The sequence below is a fragment of the Tachypleus tridentatus genome, chromosome 6 (genome assembly GCF_004210375.1).
Source record: "Tachypleus tridentatus isolate NWPU-2018 chromosome 6, ASM421037v1, whole genome shotgun sequence".
NCBI classification, from domain to species: domain Eukaryota; kingdom Metazoa; phylum Arthropoda; class Merostomata; order Xiphosura; family Limulidae; genus Tachypleus; species Tachypleus tridentatus.
The window spans coordinates 50752308-50769897 of NC_134830.1; the positions used below are offsets into that span (position 1 = coordinate 50752308).

Genomic DNA, 17590 nt, shown 5'->3' on the forward strand with positions numbered 1-17590 from the left:
TGTAACATTCAGTAACTTATTATGTGTTTTATATGGAAGCAGATAATCTACCGTACACCTCTTACCGCGGCACGCAGTATCTTGGGCATGACTTACCTTGCTTCAAGAAGTCATATCTGTAGATTATATTATGGCTCCCAACAAAATAGAACCGAATAAGTTGTTGAAATTGTGCCTTACATCTATAAGTTATACCTCCTTTGGAAGTCAAAACTTCGGCTCTTAGAAAATGCAGAGACTAGTAACAAAAATCTTATTTTAAAATGATGGTATGTTGGAACGGTAGAATATGAGATAGTAGAGAACTCCTGTCTTTACCACCTAACGTGTACATCAACCCTGTGAGTGCAGTGATGTGTGATTTAGATCCCCCCACCCCAAAAGATATCTAATTGTTGATACTTTTCCATCCCAGTAATTTTAGAATAAAAAGTTTTCGTTACTATTATTATATAACACAACGTAATGTGCCTTCATCTGAGTAATATTTTAGACAAAGTAGTGTGTGTGTGTGTTTTTTTATAGCAAAGCCACATCGGTTTATCTGCTGAGCCCACCGAGGGGAAATCGAACCCCTGATTTTAGGATTGTAAGTCCGTCGACTTACCGCTGTACTAGAGTGGGATAGACAAAATAGATACTTTAGGTTTTCAATTTGTACTTTTCAACTACACCTAGCTCAGCTGTTGTCTACAGCAATGTTTCTCAAAGGGAATGTATGTTTTTATGATTGATGAAATATGTTTTTAATGTGTTATTTTTATGTCTTTCTTAACTACCTGAAACTACTTAAACACAAAGAAAAATTTAAACACGCTTTCTACAGAATGATATAAAAAACATCTTTAAAAGTTTATCATCAAAAGCTGTTCCACTAACCACTTATTACTTACTCGTATCCACAGCTAGGAATTAATTTTTTTACTTATTTTGGAAATGTGGCCTTGGATTTTCAAACTAGGAATTCTCAAGTCATAACCCAAGAAACTAGAGAAAATCATATCAGTAGTATAAATATATGAGCGTAACCAGCGGGACTCGTACAAATCCCCTTCCAAGGCAAGTAGAAGTCCAACACGTGATAATTTTCTTTATCCATCGTTTTTACGCACACCTGGTAAAGGTATAATGAAGAGGAATATTTGTTGAACACTTGTACATTACAAACGTACAAACACATGAAGTAATTTTTCGTGGAACGTGTACGAGTAGTTAATTAAAGCCCAGTTGTTGGAAGTAGATAGCGGAGAAATTTGCGTATAAACTTTCCCAGTATATGAAAAACTTTCTCCCAAGGCAGTAGTATCTATAGTCAATCACTCTGTTTCCTACACAGTGAGGTTCGATTTTTCTAACCTCACGCAAAGCCCTAGCCGTCCCTAATTTAATTAGAAAGACTAGAGGGAAGTCAACTAGTCATCATCACTCACCGCCAATACTTGGACTACTCTTTTACCAACGAATAGTAGAATTAACTGTGGCATTATAACGCTCTCACGGCTGAAAGGGTGAGCATATTTGGTGGTACATGGATTTGAACCCGCGCCCCTCAGATTGGGAGTCAAGTTCCCTAAACACGTGGCTATGCTGGGCTAATTTGTTTGTTTGTTTTTGAATTTTGCACAAAGCTACTCGAGGGCTATCTGTGCTAGCCATCCCTAATTTAGCAGTGTAAGACAAGAGGGAAGGCAGCTAGTCATCACCACCCACCGCCAACTCTTGGGCTACTTTTTTACCAACGAATAGTGGGATGGACTATTACATTATAACGCCCCCACGGCTGAAAGGGCAAACATGTTTGGCGCGACGGGGATGCGAACCCGCGATCCTCAGATGACGAGTCGCACGCCTTAACCCACCTGATGATTGTGAAAGTAACGTATGGCTTCGATATAAATCGATTTATGGGATCATCCAAATTTCTAGACCCATTACTAAGAGTTGAAGAAAGTGTGGTTTCAAGTTTTTTATTTTATATTAAACTTTTATGTAAACTAATACATTTAAAGAATATCGACATAATTTATGTGTAATTAACATTTATATTTATTTTTGTTCGCTGTACTGAGTAAAAGACAACTTAAAGCAGGATAAATACAATAACGCCACTATATGTCAAGATGGAAGAAGTAAATGTTGAATGTTTTCTGTTGTTTTGTTTTATTTACCGTGTTTCTCCGATAATAAGACCTACCCATAAAATAAGACCTAGTGTGATTTTTGGGGATAGTTTTAATATAAGCCCTAGTTAAGAGTGGCAGGAAGAGGAAAGAAATAAAAAAAAATTAATTTATTAATTAGTTTAATAGTTAGTTAATTAGTTTGTTTAAGTATTAATCAGTTAGTTTAATAGTTTAATAATAGTTTATTTTAAATGGTTAGTTTAATAGTGTTACTTTGTAACTTCATTTTTTAATATATCAAAATAAGACATCCCCCGAAAATAAGCCCTAGTGTCATATTTTGGAGTGAAAATTAATATAAGCTCTGTCTCGTTTTCGGAGAAACACGGTAGTAATAGATGTGTAGGAACTGGAATGTATTACGTATGGTAGTTGTGGTTGCATTCTCTACCATTAGTGCAAACGTTTTTAGTTTACATATTCTGGGATGTAGACGGGTGGTTAATAGTATTTAAAGACAACATCTAAACTCAATATATTTTTTAAAATTTTCGAGCTTAATCTCTTGTTGTACGTGTAATAGTCTGTTGTTATTTTTTTAGTGCTAATGTTGAAGTCCTAGTATGTTAGTAGTAATGATGTTAAACGTGTGCTACGTGTGAAGGCTATAGAGGAAACTTTCTGAAGTCGGGTAATTTTAAAACCTTTTTACGAGTTTAGTACAGACCAAAACTTGCGTGGGTTGCAGCTCAAATCTTTCCAATTCGAATAACAATAAAGTCAAAGGCTTTTAAAACACAATTTTTTCTTTTATCTTAAACTTTTAAGTAAAAAATTATACATTTGAAAATATCAATTTTCTTTTCATCGACATTTGTATTTTTGTTACCCAACATTATTACAAGCTGGGAATTTGTTTTACATCACTTGCATTATATTTTATAAATACGATAGTGTTCTGCTTTTGAAATGTTAATCAGAAAGTATTTCCTGGATATTTTCTACTGTGTATTTTTACAAATACTGATAGTGACAGTGAAAGCGGGTGATCAAAGCTCACTTCAACTTCTTCAAATTGTAAGTTATATTTTTAATCTAATTTACATAATTTAATGTAAAAATAGAGACCGGTTATATTTTTGCTATTTCACCATTTGAAACAGTTATCAAAAGACTAGAATTAATGTATGGGAAAAAAATAAGCTGGATTTATAGATATTTTTATAATAATAATAATAATAATAAAGTTACACGTTATTATGATTGCAAGTCAGTGGTATGTAAATATAAGATGTAAAGTGTGTTTTTTAAATATTTTTCTAATCATTACAAATTGCTACTCAGGAGGTCTGTATTTCAGTTTCAGAATGTGCTTATTACACTAATGATTGTGGTATTTAAATTCCAGTTAAATACTTTTTTTTTTGTATATGCTGTTCAAAAACCATTACAGGTTTGAATAAAAATGCATTTGTCTAGGTCTTAAGTTTTGCCAAATCCACACAGTTGTTATATCTAATGGTCCTAAGTGACCAATTTACTGGAAAAAAGCATATATTCTTCACTGAAAGTTATTGGTATGTTCTTGTATAATATCATAGACAAAATTACCTAAATAAAGCTTATGTAAAGTCCCTCACCTTTACTGGTGTAATTTCTAGTTAAAAAGAAAAGCAATGTAATCATATCTAATATTAAGATTTCTTCAAAATCTGAAAGACCAGTATTTTTTTTTTTTTGTAATTATTGCAAATACAAAATTTAAAAACTGTTTTATAGTTTATAGGAAGTTCAGTATCTTCCATTTTTAAGTGAATATTATGTTCACACAAGCTAAACATTTGCTTACTAAAATTTTCATTCATGTATATAGAAAAGAGGCATTTAAGTATAATACAAATATTTATTAGTGGACTATATTTGCTTCATTGATAGGGTTGTTGGATATCAAATGTTATTTTCTGTTAAAGTCTCTGTTTGTACATAGCATTGTAATGAAAAATAACATCATTTCCTGTGGTTTTTGTTTTTTAATTGGCTAATCATTTCAGCTCCATTTAAAATTCTATCAATTTGGAAGTGCATCCTACAGACTGTATGCAACTTTCATGTTGCCATGTAACCATACATGGAAAGTATGAACCTCCACAACAAAAGAATGCAAGTCATGTGATTAAGCTGCTTGGAGATGTGGGGCTAAAGGACATCTTGAAAATCAGTTTATGTTTTTATTATTATTATTAAAAAAATCAATTAACACAAAAGAGAAAACAACCAACCAATCAAATGCTAAATGAAACAAAGAAACAACCCACAATCATTGTTCTAGTGTACAGCTGGCTAGTCAAAGAGGAACAAACTGTTTTATTTTTTAAACTTCCATTAAAGATGGACATTTTGTATTCTTTAACACTAAGTTTGATCTTTATATTGGTAAATTAACTGGACTTGTTTGAATATTAATAGAATACATTATTAAATAATTGGAATTATAAAACTAGTTGGGTCCATAATCTCTTAATTGGCTGTAAAATTATAAAATGATGAGGCTTAGATACCCTAAGAATTTTAACTTTGGATCTTGAAAAAAATAATATAAACATTCCCTTTTTTTTAATCAGATTATCCACCCAGTTTTTTCATTGTTAAAATAATCTTGTAGATCTTTGAAATAATCTTTTTTGAAACTCTGACATAAAGAACACCAGAATTAACATTATATCCTGCTGTCTCTGAATGATAACCTGATTAGAATTGTTGCTGATAAGTAGAGCATTGGTTTATCAAAGTCAGCTGTAGGTATTCTAATTGGCTGCAGTACAGTGTATCTACAATGCAGATGTGCTCTTGTGGGTTTTGCAAACACCAGATGTGTATTCCCCTTTAAATTTTAAAACCAAAAATTAATGTTCTTAAGTATATCTTTTAGAGACTATATATGACTGTTTTTCATTTTATGTGGATTATTTACTTGCTTCTCTTCATATCAAGTAATAAATAGGATATAATTTCTAGGCAAGTATCAACAAGCTGCTATGGTGACAGTCACTGGTAGATTATGCAAGCTTGGATTATTGAAGCCTTAAATCTTTATATAGTAATGTTTTATAAACCTAAAATTTTGGTAGCATAGACAGTTGATAATTCTTATTTATGTTCTATATAAATTTAAATATCAACATCAGTAGCCTGGTCAATTGCAAAAAATCCAAACAAGTATCATCTCTGTTCAAGAAAACTCAGTCAAATGAGGAAGTTTGGTGACAACATTTCTTTTATAATTTTCAAGCCAGCTTCTCACAAATAAAATTACCGGTTTTATGTGTGTTTAATACAGTCTATAAAATATTTTGAAATTTCCTAAAATATGATTTTCATTAACTCTGTAAATCAAATGGTGTTTAACATCCTGATCCCATCAAACTTTTTTTTTTTACAATCCAAAGATTTTATTTCAAATATGTGCAGAATCACTCTGAAAAAAGAAAAGAACTTTCAACTTTCTAATATGATTTATTAATATTAGTAAGTAATTTATTATTCCAAGACATGATACAATCCCTGAGCGTGTTTATCTTTTAACGTTAATACCTGAAGGATTGTTTATAGAACCAAAAACTGCAGAACCTTGTTAAGAGTATAATTCCCATTTCTAGTAAACATTCAGCTGTTTTCTTGGTACAAGCTATCTGTTTAGTTATTATTAAAAAGCCAAGTATAAAACCAAGGTAAAATTATATCTGTGACAAAGTAAAAGACTTGTGAATCCTGGTAAGCTAAATAAATTTCTATATGAGTTATTACAAAACAGTATACAAGCACTTTGTTTTATTGGCTAAATATATAGTAAATGAAATGTGTAGTTTTCATTAGATGTGCTAGTAAAGTGAAAGTTTCATGTTACCATGTAGTACAGTGTATGTGTTAATAGATGTGTATTAGGAGATCCACATTTGTACTTGTTACATGTTGTATTGTTAGATTTATTTTAACTTCATATAATGTATAAGTGTTATTACAGCTTTATCGCCATGGTGATCGCACACCATTAGAATGTTTGATACAGATCAAATAAAAATTATACATGGCCAGAAGGACTCGGAAGATTAACAAACGTAAGGAAAAGTTTTATAAAGATTATTTGGTACAGGTATTTTGGTGAGTGGCAGGAACTGTTTTAAAGTTTTATAGCAATGTGAATGTACATGAAAAATGTTTGATATAATATTGCATTTGAAAAACAATTTATGATGATATATTAAAAAAAAAAGCAAAGGTTATAGGAATATATGATGGAAATATGTGATGTTTTGTTGAAATGATTTGTATAGTATACACTTCATATTATTCATTTGAAGGTATTTGACAAGAGTATTATGTGGATATGTTTGTTTATAATTGAAAGAAACTATTAGTTTGGGAAAGTTAATCCATTGGTTGCTTCTGTAAGATAAAATTTATTTCAGTTATTATTGAAAGTAATGTACAAATGTAAAATTTAACCTCAAATATACATATTACATATAATTAAAATGATTTAAGGATGATATTTAGACTAGTCTTTTATTAAACCAATAACTTTGTGATGTATATAGTTTAATTTGTAATAAAGGATGCAAAACTGATGTATTGTTTTCTAAAAAAAGAAACAAACCCAGGAAAAAAATTTTCCTTTATTTAACAGCATTGTAGCATTTTCATCGGATGTTTAAATAAATACTTCTGTTTGTGTAACCAAGTCTCTGATAGTTTACAGTCATAATTATTTCAAATAGAAGCATTCAGTTGCAAGTTTCAATTTTAGAAGCTTCGACAACTCCCAAACCAAACTGTTTGGAGTTTTTAGCTGATGTTTTTAGGTTTCAAATGATTCAAAATAGTTACATTCATAGTAGTAATAAAAATGGTTAGGAAAATCGCATTAAAAACTACAACAATAATCAAACCTTAATGGTTTTAGTAGTTGGATCTATCTTCTTTAGGATTAAGTGAAAAAATGAATTCATTATTCTTGTGCAAATTGTAGTAAACATGTTTTGGATACCTGTAGCTCTTACAAGAAAGACTTTACTTGTGAATTCCTTTTATTCACCAGAATGTGAATTTTGGTGAAAAAAAAAAGACAATCAACAGGCCTAATCTATTTTTGAATTTTCTACTTTCACTGCAGCACACTAGATCTGTTATATTCACAGCTAAACAGTGCTGCAAGGAAGAGTGTAAAAGATAAAAAAGTTTCATATAATGGTGGAATACAAGTAGTGTTTCATTTTGATTTGTAGTCCTTTAGATAATGTTTTTTTATTCTGTAGGTAAAGAAGCATCCACTACACTAATCAGTTAATTACAGTTGCTTAATTAATTAGTGAGTAGATGAACCAGTTATCTGTGTTCTGGTTATAAATCTTGTTAGTAAAATAAGTGACTTTACACTAATGGAACTCAAGCTTGCTCTTCATTGGTCTGGTAGTACACCAGTCAGACCCAATGATATTCATTACAAGATGCTGTACCATCTCTCTCTTATTACTTTTCTGGTTGATTTTTAATTGGATCTAGCAGGAGAATACTTTGCTTGGCACTGAGCTATTGTCCTCTGTTTTTTCAAGCCCAGGAAGGATCTTGAGATTCCTTCAAACTATAGTTCAATTGCTTTGACTAGCTGTCTTTGTAAGATCTTGGAGAGCACGATTAATGCTTGTCTTGTCTGGTTCCTTGAATCAGATAACCTCCTCTCATCCACCCACTGAGTTTCAATGACAGTTTTCCACCATATACCACCTGATTTGTCTTGAAATGTCAATCAGGGAAGCCTTTCTCAAGCAACATCTTGTTTCTGTTTTTTTTATCTTGAGGAAGCTTATGATACAATGTAGAGGTATGGCATTCTGTGAGACCTCCCCTCATGGGTTGCATGGCCATTTGCCCATTTTTATCAATTTTTTTAATGAACCAGTGATTCCAACTTTGTGTTTTTGACATTTTCCCATTGTTGCCCACAGGAACTTGGCTGTGTCTTGAGAATTCCACTTTTTTGTTACAAAGATTAATGCTTTTCATGGACAACTTCCCCTACAGTTGCAAATGGACTTTGTCGATGACTTCCACATCTTGTGTCAGTCATTGAGCATGAGGTGTATGGAGCAGCAATAATAGATTTTTCTCAATTGTTTACTAAAGTGGACCACAGCAAACAGTTTTACCTTTTCTCTCAAACTGTCTAGATGCACTTTTGCCACCAATAGGTTTCCACTCCAATCTTGAGCTCTGTCTTAGTGAAGTTGTGCTTCCTGTGTCCTGAGGTCAAGTTCTTGGGGCTTATATTTGACTGTAAGCTGACTTTCATTCCACACATCAAGCAGCTATGCATGAAGTGTACAAGGCCCACTGAACATCCTGCATGACCTCTCTCCCACCTCTTGGGGAGCAGGTTGATTTTCTATGCTCGAGATTATTGTGCTTTCGTTCAGTCAAAAGTGGATTATGGGTTTCTGATCTATGGCTCTGTCAGAACCTTGGCCTTGAAGGCTGTTGGACCCTGTTCATCATTTGGGGCTTTGGCTATGTGTGGGGCCTTTCCACATTTCTCCAGTCCAGAGTTTGTACACTGAGTCTCATGAACCTCCTCTACACCTCTGTCATTTGAAACTGTCTTTAATGAATGCTTTAAAACTTTGATCCTTACCATGGCATTCTACCTGGGTTTGTGTTTTCCTCCCTCAGTGGGCCATGTTTTTCAGAATACACAGTCTGCCATTATTCCTTCTGGCCTTTGTCTCCACAGGTCAGTGCATCATCCCATTATGACTTGTTACCATCCCCAAGTGTGACCTTTCTTTGAGTCATCTGAAGAAGGTAGATACTCCCAATTGGAAGTACCATCTTCTATTTGCTTAGTATCTTTCCATTCCCATTTATATGGATAGTTCAAAATCAGGTACTCTGTGGGCTCTTCCATGGTTTGTTGTAATTCAGTGGTTGCATACTGGATTCTCTCTACAATTTCTCTGTTCACTACCAAATTGTACATCACTTCTCTTGCTTTGGATCATGTAGAAGGTTTGCAGTATACAAACTGTACTATTTATGCCAATTTACTTAGCTCTCCATTGGCCCTTGAATCATTTCACATTAGTTCTCACCTTATTCTCATTGATATTCAAAACTGACTGCCCCATTTATCTTTATCATCTACTTTTATCCAATTTTTCTGGATACCAGGTCATGTTGATATTTGAGGGGACAAGTTAGCTGACACTACAGCTAAGTCTTGTCTGCTCTGACGCTATCACTGCCGAGCTTGTTCCATATATGGACTACAGTCCTCTACTCAAGGTTCGGCTCTGTGCCAGTTGGCAGTTGACTTGGAATGAGAAATGTGATAACAAGCTTTTCCAGATAAAACTTTCTATTGGATTTTGGCCGTCTAGTTTCCATAAGGATCAGAAGGCAGAAGTTGTCCTAACTAGACTATGCATTGATTAGTTTTTAACTAATCGTTTTCTTTTACCTGGGACTGATGCATCAGTGTGTGGTCTGTGTGACACTCAAGTCATGATAGCTCACATTTTACTGTCATACTGTTATGACCTTGAGAAACGGCACCAGTTTAGACATGTTTTTACCATGGGTTTACCCTTGATGATGGACAGTGTCATTGACAGTTGTGACACTGCATACTTTACAAATGTTTTTAATTTTTTAAAGGTCATTGGCCTTTTTAATTCTATTTAAGTTTTTATCTGATGTTGAACCACTGTTGTTATTTCAACTTAATTTCCTTGTACACTTTATGATATTTTCTCTTATTTTATTTGTTTACCAGTTGTTTGGTACAGATAGCCTAGTTACTTTGCACTATAAAATGTCAAACAACTACAAATTTTCAAATGAAGTATATATATTCTTTTCTAGAATTGTGAAATTTAGATTCCTCGCTGATACAAAAATTGAGGTGAAATTTCTATTTGTTATCCATAACGCTTTGTCTTTAAAGGTTACTTGTTTATTAGGAAATATATAGCATTTGTTTTATAAAAGTTAAGCCTTATTAGCTAGATGCATTTGTTTTCCAAATACCAGAATTGGTAGTTGGTGGTGATGACTAGCTGCCTTACTTCTAGTCTATCATTAAATTTGGGATGGCGAATACACACAACCTTTGTATAGCTTAGTGCAAAATGCAAGCCATTATAAGGTATGAAAAGTTAATTGTTATTACAAAATGGATTTGTTTACATGCTAGGAAATGAAAAATGTTTGTTTTATAGTTTGGAATTTTTTTCATAATGAAGTGCTTTAAATGTTACAGTATAAATACTGAAAACTGGCTGAGCACAAGAAATCGATATGCCTAATATTTGTGATAAAATTCATGACAACCTGGGACGATAAATTGTACTGTTATACTATGCTTCTTAGTGAAGTGGTGTTTTATTTGCTTTGTTTTTATTATATTGCTAGAAAAAACACTCATTGCGTATTTCTATGGAGCTATAAAAGTTTCCAAAAATTCTGTAATGCAGAAATATGGCAAGTACATACAGATATTTAAACATATGTACCTATGATTTTTAAACCGAACTAAATATGTGTTTCCTTAATTCTCAAACTCTGAGTCATGGAAAATATTAAATGTATGTAATTCAACAATATTATTTACCATTACTGGCACTAGTAAATGGGGCCAATACCCCAATTCCATTTGCATTGCTCCAAATTGTCAGTTGGCATCTTGAAAAATTAGGATAGCTAACCACGATAAGTGTAATACTGAAATGGCAAAAATGCCCACATGGGGGCCTGAGCCCTCTTAAATATTTAGCACTGCTTCTGATTACTACAACAGTATTTTGGACAATGATGTTATTACAATAATATTAAATGTATTTTAATGCAATATCATTACAATGCTTATTGTCAGCTTTAGGAAGATTATGTAATGAAGTAAAAAAATAAAAAAAAGATTAATCTGTTATATTGATACAGATATACTAAACATTTGGTTACACTAATCTAAACTAAGAATTATTTTATTAGTTTATGCATGGGATATTTTACATCCAAATTTACATATTTTGAAAACCATAAAATACATGAACAAATATGTATAAAGAGCTTAGATACAAAAAGTAGTATATTTCATTCCTGATAGAAGCAAGCATGGTATTGTATTAATTGTTAAAACAAGAACAATCCTGTAAGTTATATTTGTATTTTAATTTTTGGGTATATTTTATGATATGGGGACCAGCAAATAGATTTTTATAGCAATTTTCCCTTTGTTCAAGAAGTATTTTTACATTTCTCTACAAAAACTGCAACTAAAAAACATAATTTATAACTGTTCATTTTCAGTTGAAAATCAGAGGTGTGAAAAAATAGCATTTAAGATTTATCTTCTATCTCTCAGAAGGCACTGCCCAAGAGGCCTTTCATTGAATACTAGAACTCATCAGTTGGGCTGTTTCATGAGAGGTTTTCTGAAAGAATATTTATATAAATAACATACATTGTATGAGACTTTAGAAGCTGTGGTCTGAGCTCCAGAATAGGTAAATGAAGAGAAATATTGGAAAAACTGTACATTTTGTGAATTTTATCACAAATGGTAAGGGGTTGTTTTAATCATTAAGTACTTATATTTGATTTATTAAAGTAGTGAGGTACTGGTATGAACTTAGACTATACTTTGTAAACAAACACAGAATGGTTCTTTAAATGAAAACTAGTGTTAGTGAAAATTGTACTGCATTATTGGTTAATATAGTCTTATGTATGTATATATTTAAAAAATAAGCTCATCCTTCCTTTCATCTTTATTGTGTAACAGTACAGGTTTTACAGACTTTAATTAAAAAATATAATTATTTATAATCACTTCCTTTAAAATGATATGGTAACATTTCATAGGTGGTTATCAAACTTAACCTGTTTGATCTTTTGGTGATTTTGTAATATACAACTTCTAAAATCCTAAGTGTTTTCAAGTCTTTCTGTTATCACTGTTATAACACCAGTACATATGGAGTACCACACCTATATCCTGTATTGTATGTTACATACAGATAGTGGGTTGAAGTGAACAGGATAGAATATTTTGTAAGAATCTGTGATTGAGCAACCAGTAGTTTCCATGGTTCAGTGAAACTACTGTTTGAAAATGTGCTAAAAACATGTAGGTCCAAAAAGTCTTGATAAAGCTGAAATAGAAACCCTTATAACCCAAGTGCTTTTGAAAGGTGGAATACCTTACAAATATCCTGGATTAAAATTAGTATTAGTTTTCTACTATGATTATAATCTCTTTAAGAATTTGAAGAAACAAAGAAAAATTAATTAAAGGGCATTTCTTGTATTACTGCACACATAAACTAAGTAAAACAGTTGTGTGTAGTTTTATAACACACCATCAGGTTGCAAACATAATTTCTATTAATTCTCATTTGCACATTATTAACTGCATGGCTGTGTGATAGATGTTTTATCATAATAAATTTGAGAAAAATAAATGGCATTGGCAGTGGTATAAAGAAAATTATTTGTTAATGTGGTCATATTAACAATGAATGTGGAACACAGACTGCTTTTTTTGTGTTGTTTATAACTACTTTTTGAATTATGGAAATAGTGGCAAAAAGTTCCTTTATAGTCACCATGTGAAAGATGAAATGCATGGCAGGTCATTCTCAAGACAACTTAGTACCGAACACTTCCAGGTGCCAAACCACAGCATCTACAAGTTCAGTCATAAGAACTTTGTTAAGGAAAAGAAGGGGAAATTGATACAACTGCTTCAAAAGCAATATTCCTGTAACAAGAAAATCGGGAAGAAACCCTTCCAAAAACAAAGCTGTTCTGAAGTCTAGAAAAATAGTAACAGAACCATACAAGAGAAAAGTATCCTTACAGAAGAGCCTACTGTCAGTTCGTCTGATTCCATTGCAACAAGTGCAAGTGAAAAGTCTGGGAAAGTAAAGAAGTTCCAAGGAAACAGGGTTGTCTTCATCAAGTGCTCTAGAGTGACCAGTCAGTTCAGTAAAGTCCAAAAGCCAAGGATAATCATAATTATGGACTGGATTAAGGCTTCCAAGTAAGAACATAAGGTTATAAATGAAAAGAGGCCATTTGGTTTATGATCCAAAAATCTCAAAGCTGTTTCTTGGAAAAATCTAAAGACTTGCCTTCAACAAGAAGCCTGGATATTTGAGATAACCATGACTATATGTGTAAAGAAATAAATGCCTTCTATTATTGGGACTATATGTATCTACACATTTCAAAATGGCTTCAATAGGGACTTCTTAATTTTAGTTTTAAGGTAATAGGAGGCAAAGGCATGTCTGATTTTTCATTTGGGAATTTTTTAAATAGTTTTCATTTTTTTATGTAGTTATTGTGCAGAGTGTGTTTCTTTTTCTAGGTTGTATATTCACAATTGTTTTATGAATTCCTGTTTTCTTAACAGGAACTGTTAAAATATGAATTACTAAATTTTCCAACAGCTTAAATTTTAAGTTTTAGTTAATTTGTTGTGTTATGCAAATGTTGTGGGTCAAATATGAGCAGTAGAATATTGCATACAGGTTCTGGGTTGAGTCTGAGTTGGTAGAATATTATAAAAAGGTTCTAGGTTGAAGCTTAGGGTAAAATATCAGATGTAGGCCCTGGATTGAAGTGGAATGGATGGATATCACACACAAGTCCTGAACTGATAAGATATCAGATATACAATTTACCTGATGGGTTTAATTGGTTGGTAACAAGTTAGTTTTAATATTGTTTTGTAAATTATTTTAGAAATATTTCAGTTATTTTCTTATAACCAAACAGTATCCCAAATGTGACATTGTTGTTAACACATTTCTTTCAGCTTGGGAAGCAACAACAGTATGAACTGGGACAGTATTTGAGAAAATATTACAAAGGTTTCCTGACAGATAATCCAAGAGAGGTGGGTGTTAAGATTTTGAGTAATGGGAAACTTTTATAATATCCTGATTGAGATGTAGGTGTGTCAGGTACATAAGTAACTACAACACAAAATGTTTTTTCCACAGCTTGTGTTTAGACTTTCCTGAAGGATAATTAAGTGTATAATTTTGGTCAGAGAAAAGATTAATATGAATAATAACAACTAATGTAAGTGTTAAGTTAACAACTGGTTTGTTATAATAGTTTGAGCATTAAAATGAGAATACTCTCTATGGTGGTGGTAATTTTCATCTTAGAATATTGATTTATATTATTACTGTTTAGTTTCAAGATACCCTCACTGATTTTTTTTTTGACATAACTGAAAACATTAATATAGAATTTTCTTGTTCAGTAACTTCATACTATCTGTCTTTCATCACAACCTATGTCTTTGTTGTATTAACCTAGTGGTTCCCAACTTAACACAGTCACTTTGAATCTCATTGTTTTTCATTTGAGATATTAAAAGGACAGATACAGAGTTGTTTGTTTAGTTGTATCTCTGACTGTTGTAATGAGGAGTCTCAAATTTTAGTGAAAGGTATGCTAGGCATGTATCTTGTTACAGTTGTATGTGCATGAAACTTTCTTGTAAGCAGCATTGTATCATTTAGACAAACACATTGTAACATCTCACATTAGTTATTTTGACAAAAGCCTTTTAAGGATATAGAATGTTTATGGTAACCCTGATGTTTATCCTTCTAATTCAGTATCTCTGTTGATTCTTCTGATTTACAGGCTGTAAATTCTTTAGGTTTTTTTCTGTTCATCATTTCTAGTTTATTGGCTTTATCTTTGATTATTCTAGATTAGTCTCTTTTTCTATTAATCATTCTGATTATTGTTTCTCCATCTCTCTATCAGTTATTCTAGTTTATAGTCTCTGTTCATAATTCTATGTTTATTGTGTCTCTCTGTTCATCATTTTAGTTTCTCTTTCTTGATTATTGCAGTTTACTATCTTGCTATCTGTCTGTTGATTATTCTTGTTTATTATATCTATTCATCATTCTAGTTTGTGTGTGTGTGTTAAATTCTAGTTTGTTTCTCTCTTCATTGATAATTCTACTCTGTTGTTCTCTCTCTCTGTTGATCATTCTAATCTGTTGTTTTAACTGTATACTAACTAGTGGTTAGTTTGTAAAACTTTGAGTGATTGTCAAGTCTCACTTTCCTGTTACTTAAGCAGCATTGAATTGTCCTGCTGTGTTAGGTTTTATAGTTTTAAGTATTAGTTTGTTCTAAACTTGTTTTAATTCACTGACAGTTAATGTTTTGTAGAACTATAACCAGAGCAGTTTACAGTTTACTGTGTTCTCCACATAAAGTTGATAGTTTTGGAACTGTGTTAATAGTTCAGTTTACTGTGTTACTGGTATTACATTAATTTCACAAGATTGAGTACAGTTTTAAAGTAAATACTTAAGCTGGATAGTTTTAAAGCCTCAGATGTATATTTTTTTTGTGTGTATAGATATCCATCCGCAGCTCAGCCAAGGAACGCTGTCTTGAGAGTGCTGAATGTAACTTAGCTGCACTCTACAAACCTCAAGGTTATTGGAAGTGGAATAATAATCTCAATTGGCAGCCGATGCCAATTGAAACTGTTCCTTAGCAGAAGATGGTGTAAGTGTTGAAAACACAGAAAAAAATAAGTTTTGATATTTGAACATGAAACTTTACTAGCAATATTTTTAAGGACTTAGGGATGGTAATAAATATGTTTGTAATTGTATTTAACTGTCAAGGTTAAATTTGGTTTCAAGTGTTCCTCTCATTGTTTCTTTTTTTTTTGTCTCAAACAGTCAGTGGCTATACCTAGCATTTCTGAAGGTTTTTTAAGAGTAAAAATGATTAGTGTACTGTTCAGCAGATTTTGTTATTTTTGCTAACATCTTAATATATGTTCTCTGCTTTTTATATGCTGTAATTTAAATAATACATTTGTTATTATGTAGTGAAAAGAAATGAGTTAACTTAAACATTTTATTTGGAAACAGATGTTGTTTCCAGAATCAGAATGTCCAGAATCTGATAAAGAAGTTTTAAGAATTTTGAAATCTCCAATGGCTCAGAGGTTTAATAATGACCATCAAGTAAGTTAATAAGTTTATAAATTTCTCATGTAAACAAATAATTTTACATTGTGTCTCCACTGTTTAGGAGCCATGGTTGTAAAGTACAATTTTATTTCTAAGGGTGATTGATTTTGTAAATGGATACAATGACAGTTAGAGCTCACTACTGCCAAAGCTGGGTTTATACTGTGGTGGTATGAGTTTTAAAGAGTGATGGTAAAATCCCACTATTAGGTTAGAAAAAGTAGCCCAAGATCTTATGGTTGATGCTCTATCTAGATGCATTCTCTTGTCTGTTAGTTCAAAATTAAGGATGATACTTGTGCATAAATTGTTTAAAAGTTAGTTTAAGCTACAACCAAACAGCAACTGTAAACTAATGTTGTATGTATGTTAATAAAAATGGTGCATTTTGTGTGCTTAAGATGTGCTACAGTAGATGCGTGTTAGTTCATCATGTGCTGATGTAAGTTTTTCTGTACTTATATTTTCCTAGCTTTTAGGCTTAAGCTTGTGCATTGTGTAGAAAGCAGTATTAAATATCCTGTTTAGCACCAACATGTTAGGGATTTACTGTTAAGTACATAGTGTTTAAAAGGACAGTTTGTTCTTTAATATTCATTTTTGTAGTAAAACAAGTAATGTTTCTTATCTTTTAACTGGTATCTCTTATTCACAACAAATTCAGTATACTTCAATATGTACAAAACTGTAACATCTAAAGCTGCATCTAAAATCACTGGTAAAGCTAAAAATAAGATGTTGCTATGAGTAAGAGATTCTTCTAATTTATAGGAAAGAAGTCAACTCTGAACAATCAAGATATTACTTTTCAGTTTCTGTTAGTGATACAAGGTACTTGGTGTTTAATGTTCACGCTCGTAATGTTACCTAAGTAGTACCAAACAACCACTACACCCATTATGAAGTAAAACAAGTCCTGCATTCAGGATGGTGAGAAATCCACTTGAAGTAAAAATGTATTTATAAAGACTGAAGATGAGCTAAGAAGGTCAAAACGTTGTTCTGTACTTTATTTTATTTAAAATTTTAATACATATGCCAGCCATCTTTAGAATACAAGTCCTGCGTTAATACTATTAAACAGCTTGAACATTCAAGAGTAGTTTCAAGTTGTAGATGTATAACATACTACTGGAGGAGTCCTTATTGTTACTGTATGAAACTCATGATAAAATAATGTTTTGTTTCACTACCAATAAATTGTTTTAGAAAATTTAGTAACTTATTTCAGCATTGCCACAATTTGATTGCCATTGGAAATTATAAAATCCCTACAGTGAAAAATAATTCTGAGTTACAATTTCTCAAAATACCCTTGAATCCATTACTTCCACACTTAAGTGAATTGGGTACAATATTACAATTACAAATGTACTGAAAATACGC

The 17590-nt window shown here is 31.9% G+C and overlaps 1 protein-coding gene across 2 annotated transcripts; it reads left to right on the forward strand.

Annotated features, from left to right (window-relative positions):
- Window positions 1-2485: 2485 nt before the first annotated feature.
- On the forward strand, window positions 2486-15728 carry LOC143252466 (prostatic acid phosphatase-like). 2 transcript variants are annotated; one of them, XR_013029005.1, is made up of 4 exons: window positions 2486-3200; window positions 6145-6238; window positions 13996-14076; window positions 15577-15728. XR_013029005.1 is itself a non-coding variant. In XM_076504635.1 (3 exons), exons 1-3 carry the CDS (start codon window positions 3093-3095, stop codon window positions 15715-15717), a joined length of 330 nt encoding a protein of 109 aa, XP_076360750.1. In that variant the 5' UTR covers window positions 2486-3092; the 3' UTR covers window positions 15718-15721. The 2 variants fall into 2 exon arrangements, 1 of the variants encoding a protein (XP_076360750.1); XM_076504635.1 differs by lacking the exon at window positions 6145-6238 and having other exon boundaries at window positions 15577-15721.
- Window positions 15729-17590: the final 1862 nt, after the last annotated feature.

Excerpts from the sequence above, each read along its gene's own strand:
- LOC143252466 (XM_076504635.1), top strand. The coding sequence starts at position 3,093 with ATGTTAATCAGAAAGTATTTCCTGGATATTTTCTACTGTGTATTTTTA. Across the intron at positions 3,201-13,995 it reads CACTTCAACTTCTTCAAATT|CTTGGGAAGCAACAACAGTA; the intron begins GTAAGTTATATT and ends CATTTCTTTCAG. Across the intron at positions 14,077-15,576 it reads TGACAGATAATCCAAGAGAG|ATATCCATCCGCAGCTCAGC; the intron begins GTGGGTGTTAAG and ends TTGTGTGTATAG.